The sequence below is a fragment of the Poecilia formosa genome, unplaced genomic scaffold, assembly GCF_000485575.1.
Source record: "Poecilia formosa unplaced genomic scaffold, Poecilia_formosa-5.1.2 Scaffold502, whole genome shotgun sequence".
NCBI lineage: Eukaryota > Metazoa > Chordata > Actinopteri > Cyprinodontiformes > Poeciliidae > Poecilia > Poecilia formosa.
The window spans coordinates 246,347-268,471 of NW_006800441.1; the positions used below are offsets into that span (position 1 = coordinate 246,347).

General features: G+C 36.9%; 1 protein-coding gene across 1 annotated transcript in view; it reads left to right on the top strand.

The window, feature by feature from the left end:
• The window catches only part of LOC103156807 (forkhead box protein P1-B-like), a gene marked incomplete at its 3' end in the record, with an annotated part of 180,190 nt that overhangs the window by 81,255 nt on the left and 76,810 nt on the right, over positions 1-22,125 (top strand). Inside the window, exon 4 of the mRNA XM_016664651.1 lies at positions 17,116-17,238. Within this exon, the coding sequence (XP_016520137.1) occupies positions 17,116-17,238 (123 nt within the window). The remainder of the gene's footprint in view (positions 1-17,115; positions 17,239-22,125) is intronic.

Consider the following 22,125-nt stretch of genomic DNA (forward strand, 5'->3'; position numbering starts at 1 on the left):
AGAGAGAGAGAGAGAGAGAGAGAGAGAGAGAGAGAGAGAATGAGAATTTTTTTTGTTTTTAATGTATGAACATACTTACATACACTGGCATATCTTGCCACCCCATAGATATCGAGATCCGCCCCTGCTTGGCAAGCAAGCATAAGAGTCAGTGACACGAGGCTGTGCACTGATAGACTTTCCACTGGAGTGGATTAAATCAGCATCAGGCTAGTGGAGCTGATTACCTCAATATGAAAATGCAGTATCTTAATGGTACATATTTTCACCAGGCAGCCCAGTTGCTGTTCATTTTTTGGCTAATACGTCTATTCTTATGAGTCATTTACTTCTTTAATTACCTTTAGCAGCAGATGCACAATGGCGTATTAATGTGAATGATTTTAACTGCCACTTTATCACGCTGAGGCCGTGAAGTTGAAAGGCGTAATTGAGGTGGAAGAGCGACTCCTGAGAGAAACAATATTTAGTTGACAGCTCCTCTTGTACTCGAGGAGGGTGTTTATGAGTTTACACCGCACTAAAGCTGTAATGAACGCGGCATTCACTTAATAACGACAGGAGTATGGGGGGAACGGCATTGTTTGGCTGAGATGTCCCTCGGTTATGGAACCGTCTCAGGAAGTTGTTCGCCACAGTCAGACTGTATATGTTGTGTTCGCCTGCATTTTTTCATATTTTACATTTTTTGTGTTTTCAGTATCTGTTATCAAACATACAACAGTCAAAAGGATGCATACCATCAATCACAAGGCAAAAGTTTTGAGTTCTGAACTGGATTATTAAAGGACAACTTTTCTGTGACATATATTGTTTTATCCAGTCATCAGTGGTAGGACACTGCATTTCCATTATGCTATGGTGGAAATGCAGTTTTCTGATTTGCAACTATCACTGCAACTAGTGATTATTTTAGTAATCAATTAGTCTGATGATTAATCCATTTATCGGTCAATTATTCTGATGATGGATCGGATGAATAATTTGGAACATTCTACAGATCTTTTATTTAACCACTTGAGCCTTTTTATATAATATTAGAAATACATTACAAGATGCAAATAAATGATTCAGTTAATTTTTTAAATCAGAAAAAAAAACATTTTAGGCAATAAAATGTTTGCTTAAGGAAAAAAAACCTCTAACATCAAAAGTTCTGACCGATCTGCTTGACTTAACATCTATGCAGTGTATAGCTGATCTGTTGATTAGTTTTTGTAATCTATTAACCAATCAATAATTGGACAGCAAAAGGTGCTCAATAGGAGTATTGTTTTAATATATGATTTGAACCAGGTGATGCTAAAACTGCCACTAACTCTAACCCTACCCTGGGTAAAACATTCACAGATAAAGTATTTTCATATCTTAAAAGCAAAATATATATGTTGTTTGTACAGTTTTGGTTTAATTACTGTCCTGACTATGTTATTCTTCCAGCAAATGACCTTTCTAGTGTCTGTTTACTCCAGTTGACAATTGATCGATTCAAACCACACGAAGTGTGTACTTATGATAAATACCATCATTTGAAACAGGGTTCCCTGGCCCAGACTCAGGTCACCTGATTCTGGAACCAGTCTCCTTGAGAAGGGTTGGACACTATTCCACTCTGGATTTGTACCAGATGAGAGACACCGGCCATTAGTGGGCAAACTTGCTCATCCCCATCTTGGCGCCTGTAACATTGAGGTTCACCCCAGTGAACGAGAGAGTAGCTTCTCTCTGCCAATGTTGTTTTTTTGACATTTGTAGTATCAACAAAGTTTAGCACAGTAATTAAAACTCAGCTACTGTTGGAGACAGTAGCTGAGACAGAAGTGATAAAGTGTTCTTTATCACTCCAAGGTGTACTTGTGTTCTTCTTTTTCTTTTTTTTTCTTTTTGCAGCATGTTCAACTCTTTCAATCCATGTAATTTGCATGTATGTGCTCTCAGGATGTCTGTGTGTTTTGTTTGCAGCTTGTTTACTTTTCTTGGTGTGATTTTTCTGATCCAGACAACTCTGAATAGAGCCCTACTCTTTAGCCATCTGTTGTTAAGCTGCTGGCTAAGCAAGGCTGGGGGAATCCAAACAAACTCTGAACACACAGCAAACGGAAGCTGTCAGGCCCACATAGCTGAGCTGACCTCGCCGGGTTATGGGGAGTGTAAGGGAAGGGGTTGAGGGGTGTTGACTCCCCTGTACCAGGCTCCAAGTGCCTCGAACCGCCTTGTTGGGGCAGTTTACCCTCCCCTCTGCACCTCCCGCAACTTTTGCCTCTTCTCTGTCACATTCTCATATTTCCCATCCCTGCCTCCCTCCTTTCTTCTGCTTGCCACTGTTATTCTCTTCCTCCATGTGTTACTTCCACTCCCTCCATCATTAGTTCCACTTCACAGCCCTTTCCTTAGTCACTTACACTTCATAATTTGCCTTTGTGTTGTTTTTCTTTGTCTTTTTTCCCCCTGAAGAACATTTGTCACGGCACCACATTGCCTGTTACAGGACAAGAACAGTGATCTTAGACAAACTTAATGGGATTTTTATTAAAAGCAGGTTTTGTAAGTCTAACTTGGATAGTCAAAATGTTTAGTGTTGCCATAAATATTAATAGATGAGTTGAAAAGCGTAGGTAAAGAATTGGAATCTAATGGTTCAAAGTGGGGTATTAAAAATTGATTTATTTATGTATTCTACATGAATTAGTTTGGAAATCTGTTAGGAAAAGTTTGGAAAGCCTGGACAGTGTTGTTGAAAGAGATTATGAACGTCAACTGGCTGCTTGTCATAAAATGTATTGATGAAACTCATTAACAGACCTTTAAAACATGAATAATTACCCGGCTCTGCACTCAATGAGTACTAAAGTTAAATAATACTGAACTTCATTTCACACTGCTGTAATTTGCAGAACACATATGAAAACTATGAAAGATTATGACCACAAGAAAAATAAAAAATAAATTGGCTTTAGTTTTCTGATGTCAAAAGTCACAATTTTGAGAAAACATGTTAGAATTGTGACTTTTTTTAAATTAATTTTTTTTACTTTTTTCTTAAATTCTGACCCTTTTTTCCAGAATTCTGAATTTTTTTCTGAGAATTTATTAATTGTTTTGCTCAGAAATCTCATAATTCTGACTTTTTTCTCAGGTTTATGAGTTTTTACACAGAATTCTGATTTACCCTTCCTCTCCAAAATCTGACTTTTGATCTTAGAAGATTAAAGTCAGAATAATTCTGGTAAATTCTGAGAAAGTAAAAATAAATAAATAAATAAATAAATAAAAATCAGATTTCCTTTTCTGTTGCTCTAATCCTTTTTTGTTGAAAACTGCTTACATTTGATTGATAAAAATAATATTTAAGCATACAATGATTATTTTTAAGTTCTGTTTGCATGTCCTTCATGGCGGGCCGAATTCGGCTCCTGGGCCTTTAGATTGACAATGTGGTTTACAGGATTTCTCCTCAGTAGCTAGTAGGGTTCCAAACTCGATACTATTGGTATGTCACAGAGACAGAGTCATTCAGGTTAGTAGCAACATGCTAACAACTAAACAAACTTATGAACTTATGCCGTTCAACATGATTTTTTTATTTTTTTGTTGTTGGACCAAAGATTTATTCACATTTTCAGATAACCTGTAAATAGCAGAATGTCGGTTTTGAAGATGCTTTGTAAAGATTGTAGAGTTTATTAACGTAAGCAATTGTGAGACAATTGTGCAATAGCATTTCCTCCACTGGAGTTTATTTAGGATCCTCTCTGTCTTCATTCTTCAGAACTCTTGACACTTCTAGTCAATAAAACCATTCATTACATTGGAAACACGAGAACCACAAGAGAATATTTGTTTCCTGTATATATTTTTTTTCACTCTTTACTCTCACAGACTTTTCCATTGAAACTGTAGCTTCAATAAAATAGTGTAGAATACTTAAGTCTATATTTGATCAACCATGTGGATGAATCGGTTGCTGTCAATCAAAACTTTGAAGAAGACTTGGCGACCAGATTTAAGAAACAGCAGAGGCGATGAAGTTATTGCAAACTAAACAGCTTTAGTTAACACCCTCAAGTTCAGAGCTGTTCCTTTTTTTTTTTTTTTTTTTTTTTAGAAATCTTGTTTTCTGTGTGCCAACACTCAAATGGCCATATCTTCTTAATTTCTTCATATTTGATTTTGTCCATACATTATAAAATTGGAAATCTACACTTTCCAAATATGTGAATAACTGAAAAAGGCTCTGAGTCGTGGCCAGTTGTACGTAGGTACTTGCTATTCAACAGCGTTTTAAAGGTCTCAGATTGACTGAAGCTGTTTTTCATATTGTTCCCACAGATTAAAGTCCTTTTTTAAGATGCCAGAGAAAACGCAGTAGTTATACCCAGGTGCACTGAGCATAGAGTAGCGCAGAGCTGCCCCTCTCCCACACGTTGCTATGCAGTGCCAGTTAGCTGGCTGAAAAGAGACTCCTATACCTGCACCTTGACTTCTAAAATTAAGTTGTTAAATATTTAAGATTGCAAAAGCCAATGGAGAGCTATGACTTTAAAACAATTGAAGCATCATATAAACCTGTCACAATAAGCAATAAATCAATTAATTGCATTATTTCAATAAACCTAATTTCCATTTGCTCCATTGTTTTTCTACTGGATAACAAAAGTCTTCAGTCTGGTGCATTGGTCTCTCTTCTTTTTTTGAAGGACAGTTTTGTGTACAAAGATTTTGTTTGTTGTTTGGTTGTTTGTTTTTAATATTTAAAATGTTTTCCATTTCCAGAATTAAATGTTCATTAGAAATTAAAATTAAATTACTGATCCTTGAGAGAGTGATCTTGCATTATTATGCTTTTACTATTATATTACTTGAAAATGGTCATAAAATAATATTATAGTTTATTACAATAACTTCCAGGACAATTGTCCAGCAAAACATGTAAGTGACAGCTCTATCATTATAACTTGTCTGATGAAGGTAGGCACCCACATTCTAAAACTATTGTTGGTAAGTCTTGAGAGCATTATGTCTGACAGATGTGTATAACGACAGATGAGCTTGGTTTCTGCTCAGGAACAGAGGTCTGTGTCTTTGTAAAAGCAAGAGCATGAGCTCTAAATGTCAGGTAAGTTTGAGATGCACAGTCAGTCAGAAAGTCAGGCAGATAACCTTGACATTTAGGCCGCCAGTTCTGAGCCCCCCTCAACCCAAGAGGCTGCAGAGAAAGACGAGAAGGCCTGCTATCTTGTGAGCTGTACTACATTAAGAGCTAACCTATTAATCGTTTTGTTTCTGTCTGTCTGAGCCACGTTCTAATAAAGCCTGGAGAAACACGGTTGCGGAGTAAACAGGAGAAGAATCCACACACACACGCGCACACACAAACAGATGCGCATCTCATTCCTTCTCCTCATCTCTCGGTGGCCACAGGGATCCAGTTACACCTGCTTGCACATCTTCTAGCAATTAGGAGCAATCTGCTTGAAGCCAGTGCGCGTTCAAAGACTTCCCCAGCCGTAACAAGAAGACCCTGACACACACAGAGACACACACACACACACACGTTTCTGTTGATGTGCATTGGTAAACTACGCTGGCCCCATAGTTTCCTGCTGTCCAGCTTGTTAGATGTTGTTCAAAACTTCAAAGGATTTTGCACATTTCCTCTTAACAGAAAGACATCTAGTTTTTAAATTCTTTTGGAATCAATTGAACAAATGTATTCTCAGTTAGAAAAGCAGGATTTGGTTTCAAATCCTTTTTGCATCTGTTATGGGTAATGTTTGTAGATTTCTGTGGAGATATAGGTCTTAAATTACATTCATAAAGGTTTTAAAAAGCCTTAGGGTTGAGTTGGTGAAACCTACAGAAGCGCTTGTATCCCCATGTCACATCAGGTAAATTCGATGAAAGCTGAACAGAAAAAGAGCATCTCTCTTGGAGTTTGTGTGGAGGAAAAGGTGAAGCGAAGGATTCAACTGAAATCAGACCTGACTGTGTGGCGATGCTCTGAGCTGGGATGTATAAGACACCCAGGGCTGGCTTTAGCAGCAGGAAACCCCAAAGCCTGTAAATAATCCACATGTGCAGACTGCGCATAAAGGCATCCAGTACTTAGCTGTTCACTTATCACACAGTGATAGCCTCGGGGACATAAGAGACGCTCTGGCCTCTGTTCACTAATATGGTATAAAAGTAGATGCAGATAAAAATGTGTGTTGTTTATTGAGGAAGTTGTGTTAACATGAGGAGGGAGGGATGTGATCTTTGAACACATTTCAACTGTGGAAAATAAAAAAGAAGATTGCAAATGACTTGGTGCACATACCTTGTCATCCGTTTCTGTAACAACAGAATATCAGGAGCAGATCTACAGGGAGGCAAAGGAGGCCAATTGCCCCGTCCTGCAGTACACTTTTGCCCCCTCACTCAAACTTTTTATGTCCTTAAAGTCATGCTTACAAAGTCTCTTTTGTCTAGAAGTGTCTTTTAGCCTTCAAATTAAATATTAACCAAAAATATATAATTGTAGGTAGACTTATAAAAGAGGTAGATAGATAAGCAAAATATTGCAATCGAGTTGAAGTAGTAATTCTGTGACATATTTTTTCTCAAGTAAAAGAAAAAGGTAGCTGCTCAAAGAAATACCCAAGAGCAAAAATGTAAATGTTGGAAATACACCTGATTTAATATTTGGTAATGGAATAAATGTCACTTAGATATTTTGTAATTATTTATTTGCATTATTGGTTTTTTTTGTCTTTAAAATACCAGAATTTGCTCATAACTTCCTGTTCAGTCACTCTGATGACATCTTAAACGTGTCTTTGTTTCCTTCCAAGAGACAGTGACACAATGAATAGATCTTTTAGCGTTTTCACAGACTTTTTGTTGTCTCTATTTACGGACATACCTATGAGTTCAGCATGTAGAAGTTTCTTCATATGCCACTGTAGAATATAAATGTATTTGTTCTTCTTACATCTTACTGCCTGCAGTAACGGGAACATCATGGTTAACATATGTGCTATTGTGTTCATGAAGCCAATATGTCTTAATTTGTGTCTTGAGAAAAATACTTTTTTACAGAAAATGAAATAAAAATTGTAAAAAAAAAATGTACAACAAACAGAAATCCACCTGTTGACAGATATTTCTGTGGGACATGACTCCAAATTATTTGCAGAAGATTTAACTGTTTCGTGAATTTTTCCATAGGCTATATTTAACATATTTGACAGACTTATGTCTCAACAAGATCTAGATAAACTCATCCATGTGGTTATATTTAGTTGCATTGATTACTGCAACTGTGTCTTCAAAGGTCTGCCTAAAAAAATTAATCCTCCATCTGCAGCTGCTGCTCCCATTCTCACTAAAACCAGAACTATAGAGCACATCACCCCAGTTCTAAAGTCTTCCATTGACTCCCTGGAGCTCAGAGGATAGATTTTAAAATACTATTTTTACTTTATAAATCATTTAACACCAGGATACATTAAAGTAAAATAATCAGTTCTAAGCAATTTTAGAGGTGATCTCACCTATTCCAGCAATAGTGAATTTTAGCTATTGCTGGATGACGAATACCGATGGTCCACTGTAAAAATGATTGATCACTAGTTCAAGCCAGTGTTTAAGTTTTAGTAAAAAAAAAAAAAGAAAGAAAAGTTGATTAATGGAAGAAGTTGAACATTTTCACATTTTGTCATGTCAAAACCACAAATGTAATTTTTCTCAGCCACTCCAGTACTCTAAAACCTCTACATAAAATTCTGTGCAAGCAGTTACCTTTAAAAGTAACCTGATGAATAAATAGAGTTCTGTTTGGTGCAATGTAACGTCAGGATAACTAAAGCTGTTTAGTGAAAGCCTCAGACGTTTGTTAGAGAACATCAGATATCAAACTATACAATAATGAGCGAAGTAAACTGCAGATAGGCTGAGGATAACGTTGTAGAGATGTTTAAAGAAGGATTAGATTGTTAATATCACAAGTTTTGAAAATCTCATAAAGCACTAAGTTGTTAATATGAAAATATACTATGGAATCCATGCAAACATTCTAAGAGATGACTGTCCACCTAAACTGAGCTGGGTTAACCTTAACCTTTGGCTGAGCAAAGAGAGAATTAGCTTCCATGCTAACTAGTACTTGTTTACTACACCACTGGTACAGCAAAATTTGTGGAAGAATGAACTGTGGTCAAATTAGACGAAAGTTGAAATGTTTGACCTACACGCAAAATGTAATTTATGAAGGAAAACTAAATCGCAAATCACTCTGACCCTACCATCCTCATCTTCATCCTACCATCCTCATCCTGGTGATGGCATTCCCACCTACTAGAATACTGAGGTGGTGGTTCACCTTCCAGCAGGTCATTGACCCTCAAAAAGCACAATCAGAACTGTAGTAGCTTGGTTTAGATCAAAGAATATTCATTTAAATCCAGATCTAAATCCAATCGAAAATATGTGGCCAAACTTAAAAACTGATGGTTTCCATTCAGTCTGAGCGTGAGCTATTATGTAAAGAATGATAATAAATGTACAACACTCCCAAAAGACTGGCTGCTCTGTTGAAATGTTGTCTTATAAAGTATTGATTCCCATGTTTGAATACATGTATAAGTAAAACCTAATTTCTATTTTTTGATTTTGTGTCAGTTATGTATGCGTTGCTTAGCATCAATAAATTCCAAACAGTAAAACCAGGAGTGTCTCGTCATGGCGTGAGAAAACTGAAACGTGTGAAAACAGCACAACCAGAACTGCAGTGGCTTGATTTAGATGTTTTTTTAAAACGGTATTTCAAAAAACAGTTTCTCACAAGTTAGCAAACAACATTTTAGCCATGTCAAGTAAGTTTTAAGGTCAGAGGAATAACAAGTAGAAACTCAGCAATTTCCAACTGTTTATCTAAACCTAACATATGTTCATTTCCATTTGATCACGCTGCAGTTTTGAAATCTGTACCAGGCCCTGAACCTATTGAATGTTAGATCAAAAGCAGACCATATTCAGAGGTGACAGAGGAGGAAGCAGAATGCTCTGAAACAGAAGAGCGGCTTTCTGTCTAAGCACTCATGTAATTCTTCACAAAGTGTTATTGTTGCCCAGTGTTAGGCCTCCTGAAGGTACGTCACTTCCACTGCTCTTTTTAAAAACACAAGCTTGACAGCAGCATTCCTGACAGTGAGGCCCACCAGGCATTTAAATATGCTCACATGACGTTTTTGTTTGTGTATCAATGAGATGATTGTTGACTTTTTATACAGCTGTGGAACTCAGATTGTGCAAAGCTAGGTCTGGCAGATCATTGCACTTATAACTTGGCATCTGTCAGTGAATCTAATACTTCTTCATTAATATTAAATACTTACTGACTTAAAACAAGCTCCTACATCTTACTGAAAACTTATTTGTCAGTTATTTTTATGCAATTTGAAGTGTGATGGTATTTTTGGTCTAGAAACTAGACCAAAAATACTTGTTAGGATTTTGTGTTTTTGCAGTGAAATTATTTTCCTTAGATAGGCAAACACAAAATGTATGTGTACCCACATTTTTGACTTAAAATCACAGTATTATAGGTATGCTTTTTTTAATCAATGTTAATTAAGTCAATATTCACCCTTTCATGCATAGTGGTCACTATAGTGGACAGCAATCGAAAAGCCAGTTTCTTGATCTTCTTGTGGATTTTTATGTTATAAATGCACACAGACCACTGAAGTGGACACTAATGCATCATAAAATACACCATCAACTACTGGCCATCAGCTGCAAATGCAAGAAATTATTTTTGTTAATTAAAATCCAATATGGCCGACAGACAAAAAAGCATGCCAACCGACCCTGTGCCTCCTTCTACTGTAGTCGACTCTTGCAGGTAAAAAAAAAACTATTGTGACATCAGAACACTACTGATGTATTTTTCAAATAACAACTTTGTATTTGGAGAAAATTACAATTAATCACCTAAAAAAAATAAAATAAAACAAAAATTTAATTACAATTTTTTTTCCTACCATTTTTTATGCCTTAAGAAAATAAAAAAAAATAAAAAAAATCCTGACACAAAGGATCATAATTCATGCATAAAAGGGTTAAGATGTAAATTATTAATATTTGAGTAAACATGGGGTTCTTTATTTGAAGCAGAATTGTTCAAGATAGGTAATTACTGAAAAAATATGATTTTTCTAACCCTCAAGCTACACCAGGCAACACTAACCTTTGGGTGTACTAAACGATATTGTTGCTGTGTGTGTTACTTATTTTTATTCATTATAATAGTTTGCCAGTACATTAAAGTATTTCAATGAGCTGAAACTTAAAAACACTATTGGGATAAATAAAATGAAGTGATAAAATAGAAGAAAATCAAATTAAAATGTGCAAATAATTAAAGAGCTAAATATCTGAGCATTTTATTGCATTCATAAAGAAATATTTCTGACCTCAACTTAGTGAAGGAAAGTTCTTCCTTCAATATTATAAGCAGCATTAAACTTAACTATCATCTCGATTCGATTTCTGCGCCTTTTTGTGCTTTTCCATCATTTCAAATCACTGTATGTTAGAATCAGTAACAAATGCACTATTGCAAGTGTTGTGGCATTATCAGATCATCTGCTTCAAGAGCGTGAACAGTTTCTTGCTGTGTGTAACTCGCGCTGGTTGCAGTTCAAAATCCAACCAATCAAATAATGCTACCACTAAAAATACAATTTTGTTTGTCAAGGACTTCAGAAGCACGTCTCTTAACCTTTACAGTTGTTTCCAGTGACTCACTGTGGTTTTTCCTGTTTGAGAGTTCATCTGAAGTGATCTGGGTTTAAGAAAAACAGCTACAATGTTTAACTCTATTTGCAATATTAGTAACAAGATTAGCTATCTGTGTGGAATAGCCTTGTTTGGATTAAAAGTATGACAATCTGCAATGAGCAAGACATTTCACAAGGTGATGCATTTTTGAAAATCCATCACTTTTTTAGTCACAACAGATTTGCAAACTAGGACTACAGTTTCATGTTGGTGCTTTGGGAATGATTTTTGGGTGACTCAGGGCTTAATTTTCCCCATTTCCTCCATTGATCGATTGTTGTCAGTGGATGAGTATGATTAAGACTAACATCATGTTCCATATTCCTTTTTTTATGCCCAAATAATTCATATACTCAAATGTCCAATGTGGCAAAAGATCAAAATGGAAAGAAATGGAGCCAAGCATCTTTTCCCCTCAGTAAGTACTTAGACAGTGAAGAGGTTTTCAGTTAAACCTGGTGGGGCTTATGTTGACTGATTTGAAAAATATTTCATTTTCAAGCCCCTCAAAGCAGCTGGTCATGGTGAAATTTGTCATATTCCGATCTTTTGAAGGTATCTCTCTGCATCCTTCGATGACAGAAACTCTTTTGCCAACAGCATAAAGCTAACAGTCTTTTATCCATGTATTTATGTATTTATTTTACAGTTTTTCTTACATTTTCATGGTGTTTCTCAGTGGAAAGTTCTTAGAGAACACTGTATGAAAAGGCTTGTTGCTATGGCCAATATTAACAGTTTTTCAATGTTTCTTTTATATTGACAACTGTGGAGAAAGACTTCCCAGAAATGGATCTTTTCATTCATTACTGTCTGAACTTCCTATCATAGCTTGTTGACTCAACTCTGCGTTTGAACACCCTTGACTGTAAACTCAGATGCACAAGCACACACACACATAGACACACCGTACACACATTTTACTGCATGTGTCATCAGGTAGTGGAAAAAAGATACGAGTAAACACTCCTCAAGCTGCACCAGGCAACACCAGCCTTTGGGTGTACTCAACGATATTGTTGCTGTGTGTGTTTCTCAGCTATTTTTATTAATTATAATAGCTTGTCAGAACTTGTGGGATTACATTTGTAAGATGTTTTTGTTTATTATTATTACTATTATTATTTAATGTATTTATTTTTGTCTCTTTAATATGATTACCTCCTTTCCCAAATCTACACTATTATCCTTCCTAAATTGTTTTCACATCTTTAACTTATTTTACATATTGTTTTCATTTATTTCTGTATATAGATCCTTCTAATTAAAGGAATCGATTTGTTTTTTTAGTTCAAACCGCATGTTATTGTTACCTTCCTAAACTAAGAATTTATTTTTTGCCAAAAGTGATTTTTTTTTTTTGTCTAAATCATCTTTTGGCAAAAAATGTACTTAGGACATTATTTATATGTGAAATGTATTCACTTAAAAAGAAGATTCTAAATGAAAATTAAATGAAAACAGTCATAAACACTATAATGGCACCTATTTTTCATAATTTCCCAGTCTCCTCTGCCCAACATCTTAATTTTATAGATACTTCCAGTTTTTCTGTCACATTTAAAGTTGTTTTTTGGAGTAAAAACCCAGTACCTGAAATGTAAGATGTAAATATTGGCCCTGGCGTGGGAGTGAAACTTGCTCACAAACTTCTTACTTTGAATCTGAAGACTTTCTATATGAGTGTCCGTACTTTGAAGGGGGGTTTCCCCAGTGAATTTCAATGCAAAACAACACAATTATGTATGCAGAACAAAATGTGTTTGTCCCTGCATGAGACGCATCCAGACTGAGGCAGAAAGAGAAGTTGCTTTTTTGTCTTTTCTTCTGCTGCCTCTCAGTTAAGTTTGGTCAAACGCAGCGCGGCCTCTCTCTGTAGCCTGCGGTTGTATTTGTGCCTCATGATATCATCCCACCGCCGTGTGTCTGGGAGGGGTCAGTCTGCACAACCCACACACAGGCCGCCACACAGCTGTTGGTTTCAACTGCCTCTGTGCCTCTAAACTTTTACTGGCACCAAGCCCTCGCCGGTATCTGTTTTTGTCTGCGCTCACCCCAGCCTTTTTTTCTGTTTCCTCGTTGATAACTTACTTTCACACAGTCTTTAACGGGTTTCACTCCCTTTTTCACATGTCGCTCTTTCACCTCTCTGCCGGCTTTTCTCACCGTTAAAAAAAAAACGTTCCAATGAGTGTTTTTTTTTGTTGTTGTTGTTTTTTGAACCAATTGTTTAAAAGTTGACAAATAATTGAAAAGAAGAGGTAGAGATGATCTTCTATGTTGATGAGTTTGGTTGTGGGCGATCTTCTTGGGGGAACACGGAAAGAATGAAGCAGCTTATTTACTCAGATGGTTTACTGGTGGAGGTGTGAGGGCCGGCCAGCTCACTGTGGGAACACAACGCTTTGCTTTTCTTGGTATCGTCGGCTGTTTTTTGAGACCATTCTGTTTCTATCCCCAGTGCTCTCCAGCTTTGTTTGCTCTGAATGGCATGTTTGATTATTTATCATAAGGGAAAAAGGGAGTAGCTGGAGCAATAACCATGTGACTGCGCTGTATTTTTTTTCCACTGAAAAGGCTGTGTCCTTTAGCAGATTTTCAAAGTGACCATAAAGTCTTTAGTTTGCTTTCTAGCGGGGGACTTGGGCCAAATGGAAGGAGGATCAAAAAGTGCAGATTAGCGTCTCTGACCGTGTGGTTTTGCTTTAGGTGCAACTTATCAACAGACAAATATTTCATCTGGACGGCTTTTCTCGTCCCTTGTGTTTTGCCAGTGAAATTGTTTGGACATCTGTCGGTTGTTTATGCCTGTCTTACATGAGCGGGGGAGCATGTAGACGTCCCTGTGATGTCTGAAAATATGCATAACCCTTGAACTTTTTTTATTTTTTATCAAGTTTAAACATTATATTGGTGTGTTATGTAACAGACCACAATAAAGTGGTGCATGCATTTTGAAGATAAAAAAGATTTATGATATTCATTTCTTTTCTTTTGTTTTGTTTTTGCAAATAAAGCTCAGAAATTGCTTGAAGTTGTTCCCATTCACCTTCTGCTGACTTTAACATCTAAAGACATTTGTTTCTTCTTTAAAAATGACTAAAGCTCAGTTAGATTAAATCTGACTGTAAATAAATATCAAATTTCAGGTATTTTAATTACAGATTATTTGTTATGCTTGAACACTGAGTGGAGCATTCTAATGAATAAATACGCTTTGATCTAGGGGTTTGGTGATATTGCCAAAAAATGATATGACAATATGTATTTTAAATACCTTGATAACTATATCACAAATAATAATCCACATGTTCTGCTTTTTCTTTGGTTTTGGAGGATGAGGAGGTATTTATAACATTACTACATTAAAAAATAATCATATAAAAATATGTACAAAATCACACAGTACACTTAACATGGTAAGGAAAATACAAAATAAATTTAATGTAAAAACTAATTTAACAAAACCAGTCTGAAATCAGCTACCAAATGGAATTAAATACTTAAATACAAACTTAAACTGACTGTTGTGCTTCAACAGTGCATTAGTTTTACAAGATGTTAAAAAGTACTCATATTAAAAAAAACGCAATAATGTACAAAACTAAGAATCGTGTTTTAATATAAAGGATATCTTCCTTTAAAAGTGATCGACGACAAAATATATATCGCATAAAAAAGCTTGTGCCATTTTTACCGCTTTACCAACAATGAACGAAATATGATTTTTTTTTTTTTAAGCAATTTCTGATTTAGGACATGGAGCAATAAGCACTTTCAACTCTACTGCCGTCGAAGCTCAACACAGCTCTGGCCTCATGGCAACCATGAGAGATTAACAAAGGTCAATCATATCAAGTTTGGTGCAAAGTGGAAGATGCATGTGATTTAGAGCCAACCATATGCAAAAGGTGAGGGATTAGAATTCGCCATTCAACCACTCCCACAAGGTTCAGTCATCAACTAGTGTTGAGAGAAGGATTTACTTTCATGTACTATGTCATTAAACAGGTTTATATCTCCATAAATCAAAGACTAAAAGGAAGAAAACCAGCAGAAAAACAGGTGACTTCCTGTTGGAAGGGGGTAGGGCTAAGGTGATGTCACCATTTGACCATATGAATGTGATGAGTTCTGGTCTGTTATAACAGAAAGAAAGTTTTATGCAGCCAGGCGCTTGTAGGTGGAAGTTATTCCACCTTATTGTTTTATGGCCAATGACCAGATTTTGAGACACACGCTGTGATGTAGGAAAAAGATTTTGATAACTTTGACCTTCAATTCCTCAGGACTCTGCTGAGTGATTCTGAAGTCTGTATGTCAACAACTACAGGACGAGTTCGCTCAGATACAACATGTGTAAAAAAACACAATGGGGCTTTGATCCAAAATGGCTGACTTCCTGTTGAGTTTGGACCACAGCTTCAGGAGATATTTTGGTTCGTCCGTAGAAAATGCATATGTGTACCAAATTGGGGCAATTGGGGATCATTTTTTTTAAAGATGTGGAGGAATTAGACCACACCCACCAAATATTACACTGTGTTCTTGTTGGAGGGTAGATTAAGATCGATCACAGTGAGATTGGTGCAGCTCAGCTAAAATATGTGGAATTTAAAGTCAAACTTATGGCAACTGTGTGACGTCTGACTTTGCTGTGCCGTCATGGCCACGCCCTCCAGCAAAAACTGTGCTTTAAAGCAAGTGAGATGAACATATTATCTGTCTTCTGAGACAAGATAAACTTGACTAGGTCAAGGGGATCAGAGATGGAACTTTCCAAGAAAAAAAAGCAACTTCCTGTTCTGAGGAGGCAGGTTTTAGATGTTGTAGTCATATGACCACATTAAATTATCAGGAAATCCAACATGGATGACTACATTTGGTACAGTTTGACTTTTGCATGTGAAAGTTACAGTGTTTTGTTTGCTATGACGAGTAAGCTAGGTGCACCGCTTGGCCATGCATCCTAAATGTGCTAAAAAAACTCATTGCTTTAATAAGATCCCAAAACTGCATACTGACCGAGATTGAACAGATGAAAATACCTAGAAGGAGTTTGTTAAAGTTTGAGGTGTGTAAATGTCAAAAATGGCCAAAATTTGACCTTTGACCCAAAATAGCTGACTCCCTGTACATTTTAGGTGTTCTACCTACATACTGAATTTCAGATCTGTATGATGTACGGTTTGTTCTATCTCACTTTAGGGGGCGCTGTAGAGCAGTTTGGCCAGACCTGCTTTTGATTTAATTGAAATCCAAAAGTCTTGCATGGTGGACAATTTTGGTGAGTTTTCGAATATATTTAGGCCTCCTAAGAGCCATGTGAAGTGGCAAGGGAATGTTTTTTTTTTTTAAAGGAGAAATCCTTCAAATTCAGTAGGCCTTAGCAGTGATTAGCTGCTAAGGCCTAATTGAATAAAGTCTCCATGAGCAGTTTAGTGATATAAATCACACTTCCTTATGTGACTGGTGTCCTAAAGAATCTGATTTCAAGTAGGTATGTTTATCAAGAGCATCATTTATGCTTATGGCATTATGAACGCATTATGACACAGCAATTTATGACAGTACAATTTAGCTAATTGTACTGTCATACAATTGGCTAAAAAGAAGTAATAGATATTTTTTATGCTCATTTTGTTGTCACAATAGTTACTACAAAATATCATCATAAAATTTCAGGTCGATATATTCGACACCCAATAATCCTTCGCTGCATCACTTTCACTGTCACATGACCAACGTCTTCATCCTCCTGAAACACAAACGACAAACAGATGGAATACACATCAGTTGTTAGCATACTGATACCAATATTTAAAAAAAGAAATCTAACATCGGGCTGAAACCGATATAAAAAAAATAAATGACTTTGGCCAATAGCAATATAAAAGAAAACTAACCCTAACCCTAATACATCACTAATCTCAATTTCCCGTTATAGTCCAAGCTGGTTTTCCTCCTGGATTCCCTTGTATTTAGCTTAATTAACTGATCCACTTTCCATCATTCTCCTATAGGAAAATATGTCTCAAAGTATGATGCTGCCATCACCACCATGTTTCACAGTGGTGATTGTGTGGTTAAAGTTATGTGCAGTGTTAGTTTTTCACAATTCTGAAATAAATTACCAGTAAAACACACGAATGTTTGTGGCTTCAATGTGACAAAGTGTAAGAAGATGGCTTGAAAAAGTTGTAATTGGAAGATATTGTCAGACTATCTACTTGATGCCTTTCTTTAGCACGTTTTTAACCCGTTGTTATTGGGGGGTTTTCACTCTGGCAGGCCTTCCAAGTCGCCCGGCAGATTCTCCTCCAGCAGCAGCAGTCCCAGGTGCAGCTGCAGACTCGACTCAACACTGGGTGCAAATCTCCCAAACTCAGTGACAAGCAGCAGAACCAGCTACAGGTAACCTGTCAAAAGCACCATCAGCTTCAAAGACAATCTCCTCTGTATTAACATGGTGTTATCGGGTGGTTTTGCTTATTTTACTTTGTGGTTTGCTGAATTCGGAAAAAAACAATCTAGTGAACTTTTGCAGCAAGAACACGGTGTGCAAAAAAAAAAAAACGCACAGCACAGGGTTAAGTTCGCAAACAGGAAATTAGAATTAGCTGTGCAACATGTGCAGTTATGTATTTGCTGCATTATGTGTGATTTAGTATAACACACACATGCACATACAGATCTGAGAAAGAAGTTGTGAAGCAGAAATTTGTGTGAAAATCCGTTTTTTTGGAAGTAACAAAAACCAGCCAAAATCATCAACAAATCTTTTCAGACAGGACATAAGTTTGGATTTAAGCAGTGGTGGGAAGTTACTGTACTTAAGTACATTTTTCGTGTATCTGTACTTTACTTAAGTAGATTTAATAATGGGTACTTTCTACTTTTACTCCACTACATTTTACAGTAAGTATCTGTACTTTCTACTTCACTACATTTCTACAAAACTGTCCCGTTACTCGTTACATCCAAGTCGCGTTGCTCTTTTTTCCGTTAAAATGTGAAGTTCAGGGTCTTAAGGTGGCGCGTAAAATCCAAGCAATGACGTGACTTAGTGTCTGTTGTCACCCATCGCCTCCACCTTTACTCGCACGCGGAGCTCCAGACATGCGCAGTGGTTTCCTCTGAGCGGGAGAAGATGTCTGTCTAATTGTCAGTAATATAATAGCGCTGCATAAACCATAAGATATGGCGACATGTAAATTCAGCAGCGCTTCGTTTTCACAGACGGGGACTTTGTCCAACTTTTAGCGTCACTTGGAAGGAAAGCTTAAAGAAAGGTAAGATCTGTGGACGTGATGCTAGCAAAGCTAGCTGTACTAACTTAGACACACATGTTGCATCTGGAATAAAAAAAAATGTTGTCACTCATGCGCTGAATTATTGTGTGGAGGTGTTGACTGAGGTGTCACATATATGGGACAACGCTGTGACCAAAGTCTGCATTGATATGACATTCAGGAACGATCCGATTCTTCTGGACGGATCTTTACTGATTACATTTATTTCAGCTCTAAGTATTTAATATCTAGGTGTTTTATGGGAATGTGGATCTTTCAGATCAATTTGAGAAGCAATTTCGATAGGTGCACTTAATTTTATTGTGTCACGTAGCGTGGGGTGCTGGTCTTGGTCTTGACTTGGTCTTGGGTAGGTGGTCTTGACTACAACTCTGCTCCGTGGCTCCTGGTTCCATGTCCTCCCCCACCCACCTTCTTTCCATCCCCTTTCTGATGGATTTCTTTCAAAATAAAAGCCACTAGTGGCAAAAGAAAAAGTGAAGTTCATGCTATATTAAGACAGGAGACAAGATGTTTCCATCCCTGAAATTATGATGCATAGAATCACATATCTAAGTCTAAACTATATTACAGAGAGTAAACATAATACAAACATGCTTTATCTGTGGCATTGTTCATTAAAATGACACATTTATGATGTATTAAAATTAAATAAGATTGGTTCACTTAATGATATTGTATTAGCGATTCAGCAAGTACTTTTACTTTTAATACTTAAGTATTTTTAAAAGCCAGTACTTTTTTACTTGTACTTAAGTACAAATGTTAATGTGGTAGTTTTACTTTTACTTGAGTACATTTTTGTCTGTGTATTTGTACTTTTACTTAAATAAATTTTTTGAGTCCTTTCTCCACCACTGGATTTAAGGAGAAGGAATTTTTAATTTTTTTTAAAGGGGAAGAAGCAAAGAAAAAAAAAGTCAGCCTGTACAAAGAAAAGAAAAAAGCAAAGAAACAAGTCAGTCTGTGTTCATCCTTCCCGCTCTTCATCACAATCAGCAGGATTATAGAAAGCGGCAGCTTTCTGCCACCAGCAGTAGGAGGCGCCACAGAGCAGCCCGTCTGGTGGGGTGGATGTTCCAGATTGTGGGGGCTTCAGTAAAAGCAGGGAAGGATGCAGGACACCATAACAGTCGAGTGAGTTAAAGAGAAACATAAACAGTTAAAGAAAAAAAAAATCCTTTTCCATAAATTGACTTAATCTCATTTGCTTTTAATTCCAACGTTGCCGCGTCTGTGATGCAATATTTACCTTAATTTCAGATCACTTGCCTTCAAAGATGCATATCTATGTTTAAGAAAGGCGTGCTTGTTTGCTCCAGTGCGAAATTACAAGTGACTTTAGGGACTTGGTAATTCATACAGAGGCCCTCATTCTCTGCATGCACACACATGTGGATATATATATTTAATACCTCTTATTATCCCATCAGGGGCATACCTTTTTTTAAATGAGCTATTGTTGTAGCTGGGTCTAAAGTCAGGTTGTGGAAAAGCCCCTTTGTTGTGCAGATGTCTTGGAAATCGCTCCAGAGGATGAAATATGACTGTAATGACCTTTCAGTTATGTGCATGTTTGTCAGGATTCCAAAAAAAGTTGAAAGGATCAAACTGAAGTATTTTTTCCCCTGGACGGTGTGGTGGAGGTCGGCAGAAGGGACCGCGGCAGCAGTGGATTCCAGCGTACAGCCAGTTGTTGGTACATAGTGGCGCACCAGAGCATCTCCTGCAGACAAAGACTAAATTAAAATTCTAATTTATTAATGTATACAGAGAGCTCGACCAAGCTGTCACTCAGCTATTGAAAAGAGAGAGAGTCAGGCTGTCTCTCCCTCCCCCTTGTTTCACTCCCCACCTCTGCACACTTCTCTTGCAGTGGAGCTCGGTTTTGCCGGAGTGTCTTAACGAATGTTGTAAATTGCCTGTTCTCTAATGCCATGAGTTCCATTTTGTTGACATTATGCAAAAAAAAAGAAAAGCCACAGGTTCAAACAAGTGTTTGTTGATCTCTGAATGATGTATTCTGCTAATTAAATACACCCACAACCCCATACACACGTAGGCCAAAGCATTCATGAATAAACATCAGTGTCGTTCTGAGGATGTGTTAAGCCTCGTTTGTGTTTCTGTTGTTCTTCCTGGTGGTTAGATCGTCTCCACTGCTGCTTGTTTCGTCTCTTCGCGTTTTTCTTATCTTTGCAGTTCGTGTCTGTAAAAAAGTCATGGACCAGATGGAGCTCTCTGCCACATGATGTCATGTACTGACAGTTCCGTGGGGGCGTTCCCTACATACTTTGACATTCAGCAACTTAATGGGATTTTTTGTGTGCACTATGCCAGGCACTATGACAATCTTAAGAAAAATTATTGGGGTTTCATGGTATTTGACGTATTTTCCGGATGATTAGGCTTTTTCCACGACTGATAGTCCATTAGACTCAATTTGATTTGAGACCAAAACTGGAACATTTGTTACATTTTCAGCTGGTGCCGTTCTATTTTATACTGCACTGTGTCAAACAAAGCTAATCCTTTGAAAGACATGTTCACTTCTTCGTCTGTGATGGTGCTCCACCAAGAGCTACTGAAGAAAGAGACACAAATACATCTGAAGAAGGCCCTGATCCCAACTTCCTTCTTCATGAAATGTAAACAAGAATGGAGTAGCTTTACATTTTAGCATTTGTAGGATTTCTCTCTTGTATTTGGCAAAGGACCAGTCATTTCTCCCACTAGCACTAGCACGTTTGTTTTAGTTGTGTTTACCCAGAATGCCTTGTGCTTAATTCCACTTTGTGCTTTTTGATTAGTCTCCGATCTGCTTGCTTTCACATGTGCACTTGTTCCGCCCTAGACCTCACTTCAACCAAACAGAGACAGTTTTTTTTTTTTGCAGACCAGAGTTTGCTTTTTTGGTTCATATCAGAGTTTGATTACACATTCACACCTCACCAGATGAAACAGACTTCCTAGGCAAGCAAACTACAGTTCAATTAAAGCAAACTAAGCAGGGCTGGTGTGAAGGCACCCTAAGTTGCCCTTTTAACTGGTCCTGCAACTTGTAGTCTGGTGCAACTAATCATGTTTTTTTCTTTTTCAAGACGCATTTTTTGAATGCTGCAGCTTATTATATTTCTTATATTGATTTAAACAAACTTGAGGATAAGCTACTTAGGCTTAGTATAAATATACTGATACGTAAAATTTTATGTTTTTTCCACCCTGCAATTTACACACATGGTGTAGTGGTCATAGCTATTATTATGCTTGATTGACTTACAGCTCTTAGCCGGAAAGCTGTTGTTTGAAAACAGTTACCATAATTAGAGTGAGGAATGATGCTACTTTTTTCCCACATCATTACTGGGCTTGTTTTTTAAAACCAGACAATTTGTTATGATTGGAAAAGTGTTGTAATTTTCTTTCAGCCAGCTGACAAGCAGTGCATAGCAACAGAGAAAACTGGTCTCTCCAGTAATTTCTCTAGCATCTCATAGAAAAGACTTGAAGGCGTAGAAACAGTACGAGGGAGAATTTTTGAACATTTTATAAGCCATGGTTATAAATTTAAATTTACAGAATGTTGGTAGTACAATTAAATTAATTTGGGGCTGGACGTTATTACTGAAAAACATATGATTTAAGTATTTCATATCAGACAATATTGATAATTATTGATTAGTTTCTAATTTTAAATATCTGAAATATTACCAGACTAATGACGTAATTTTTCCTGTTTGATCCATTTTTTATACTCTGATGTTTTTGTTTTTTGGAGCAGTTATGAACTGTAACAAAACATCGAACTGCTGCTGTGCAAGTTACTCAACAGGTTGTTGCTAGGTAACCAAAGACCAAGCGAGTTCTTTGATGTCACCAGCCTACCTTAGCTGACTGGGAGACGTTGAGCCGCTAAAGCCTTTCCTATGCCTACATCCCCCAGAATGCTGTGCGGTGCTGGATCAGAGTTCAGTGAAATTATTGAATA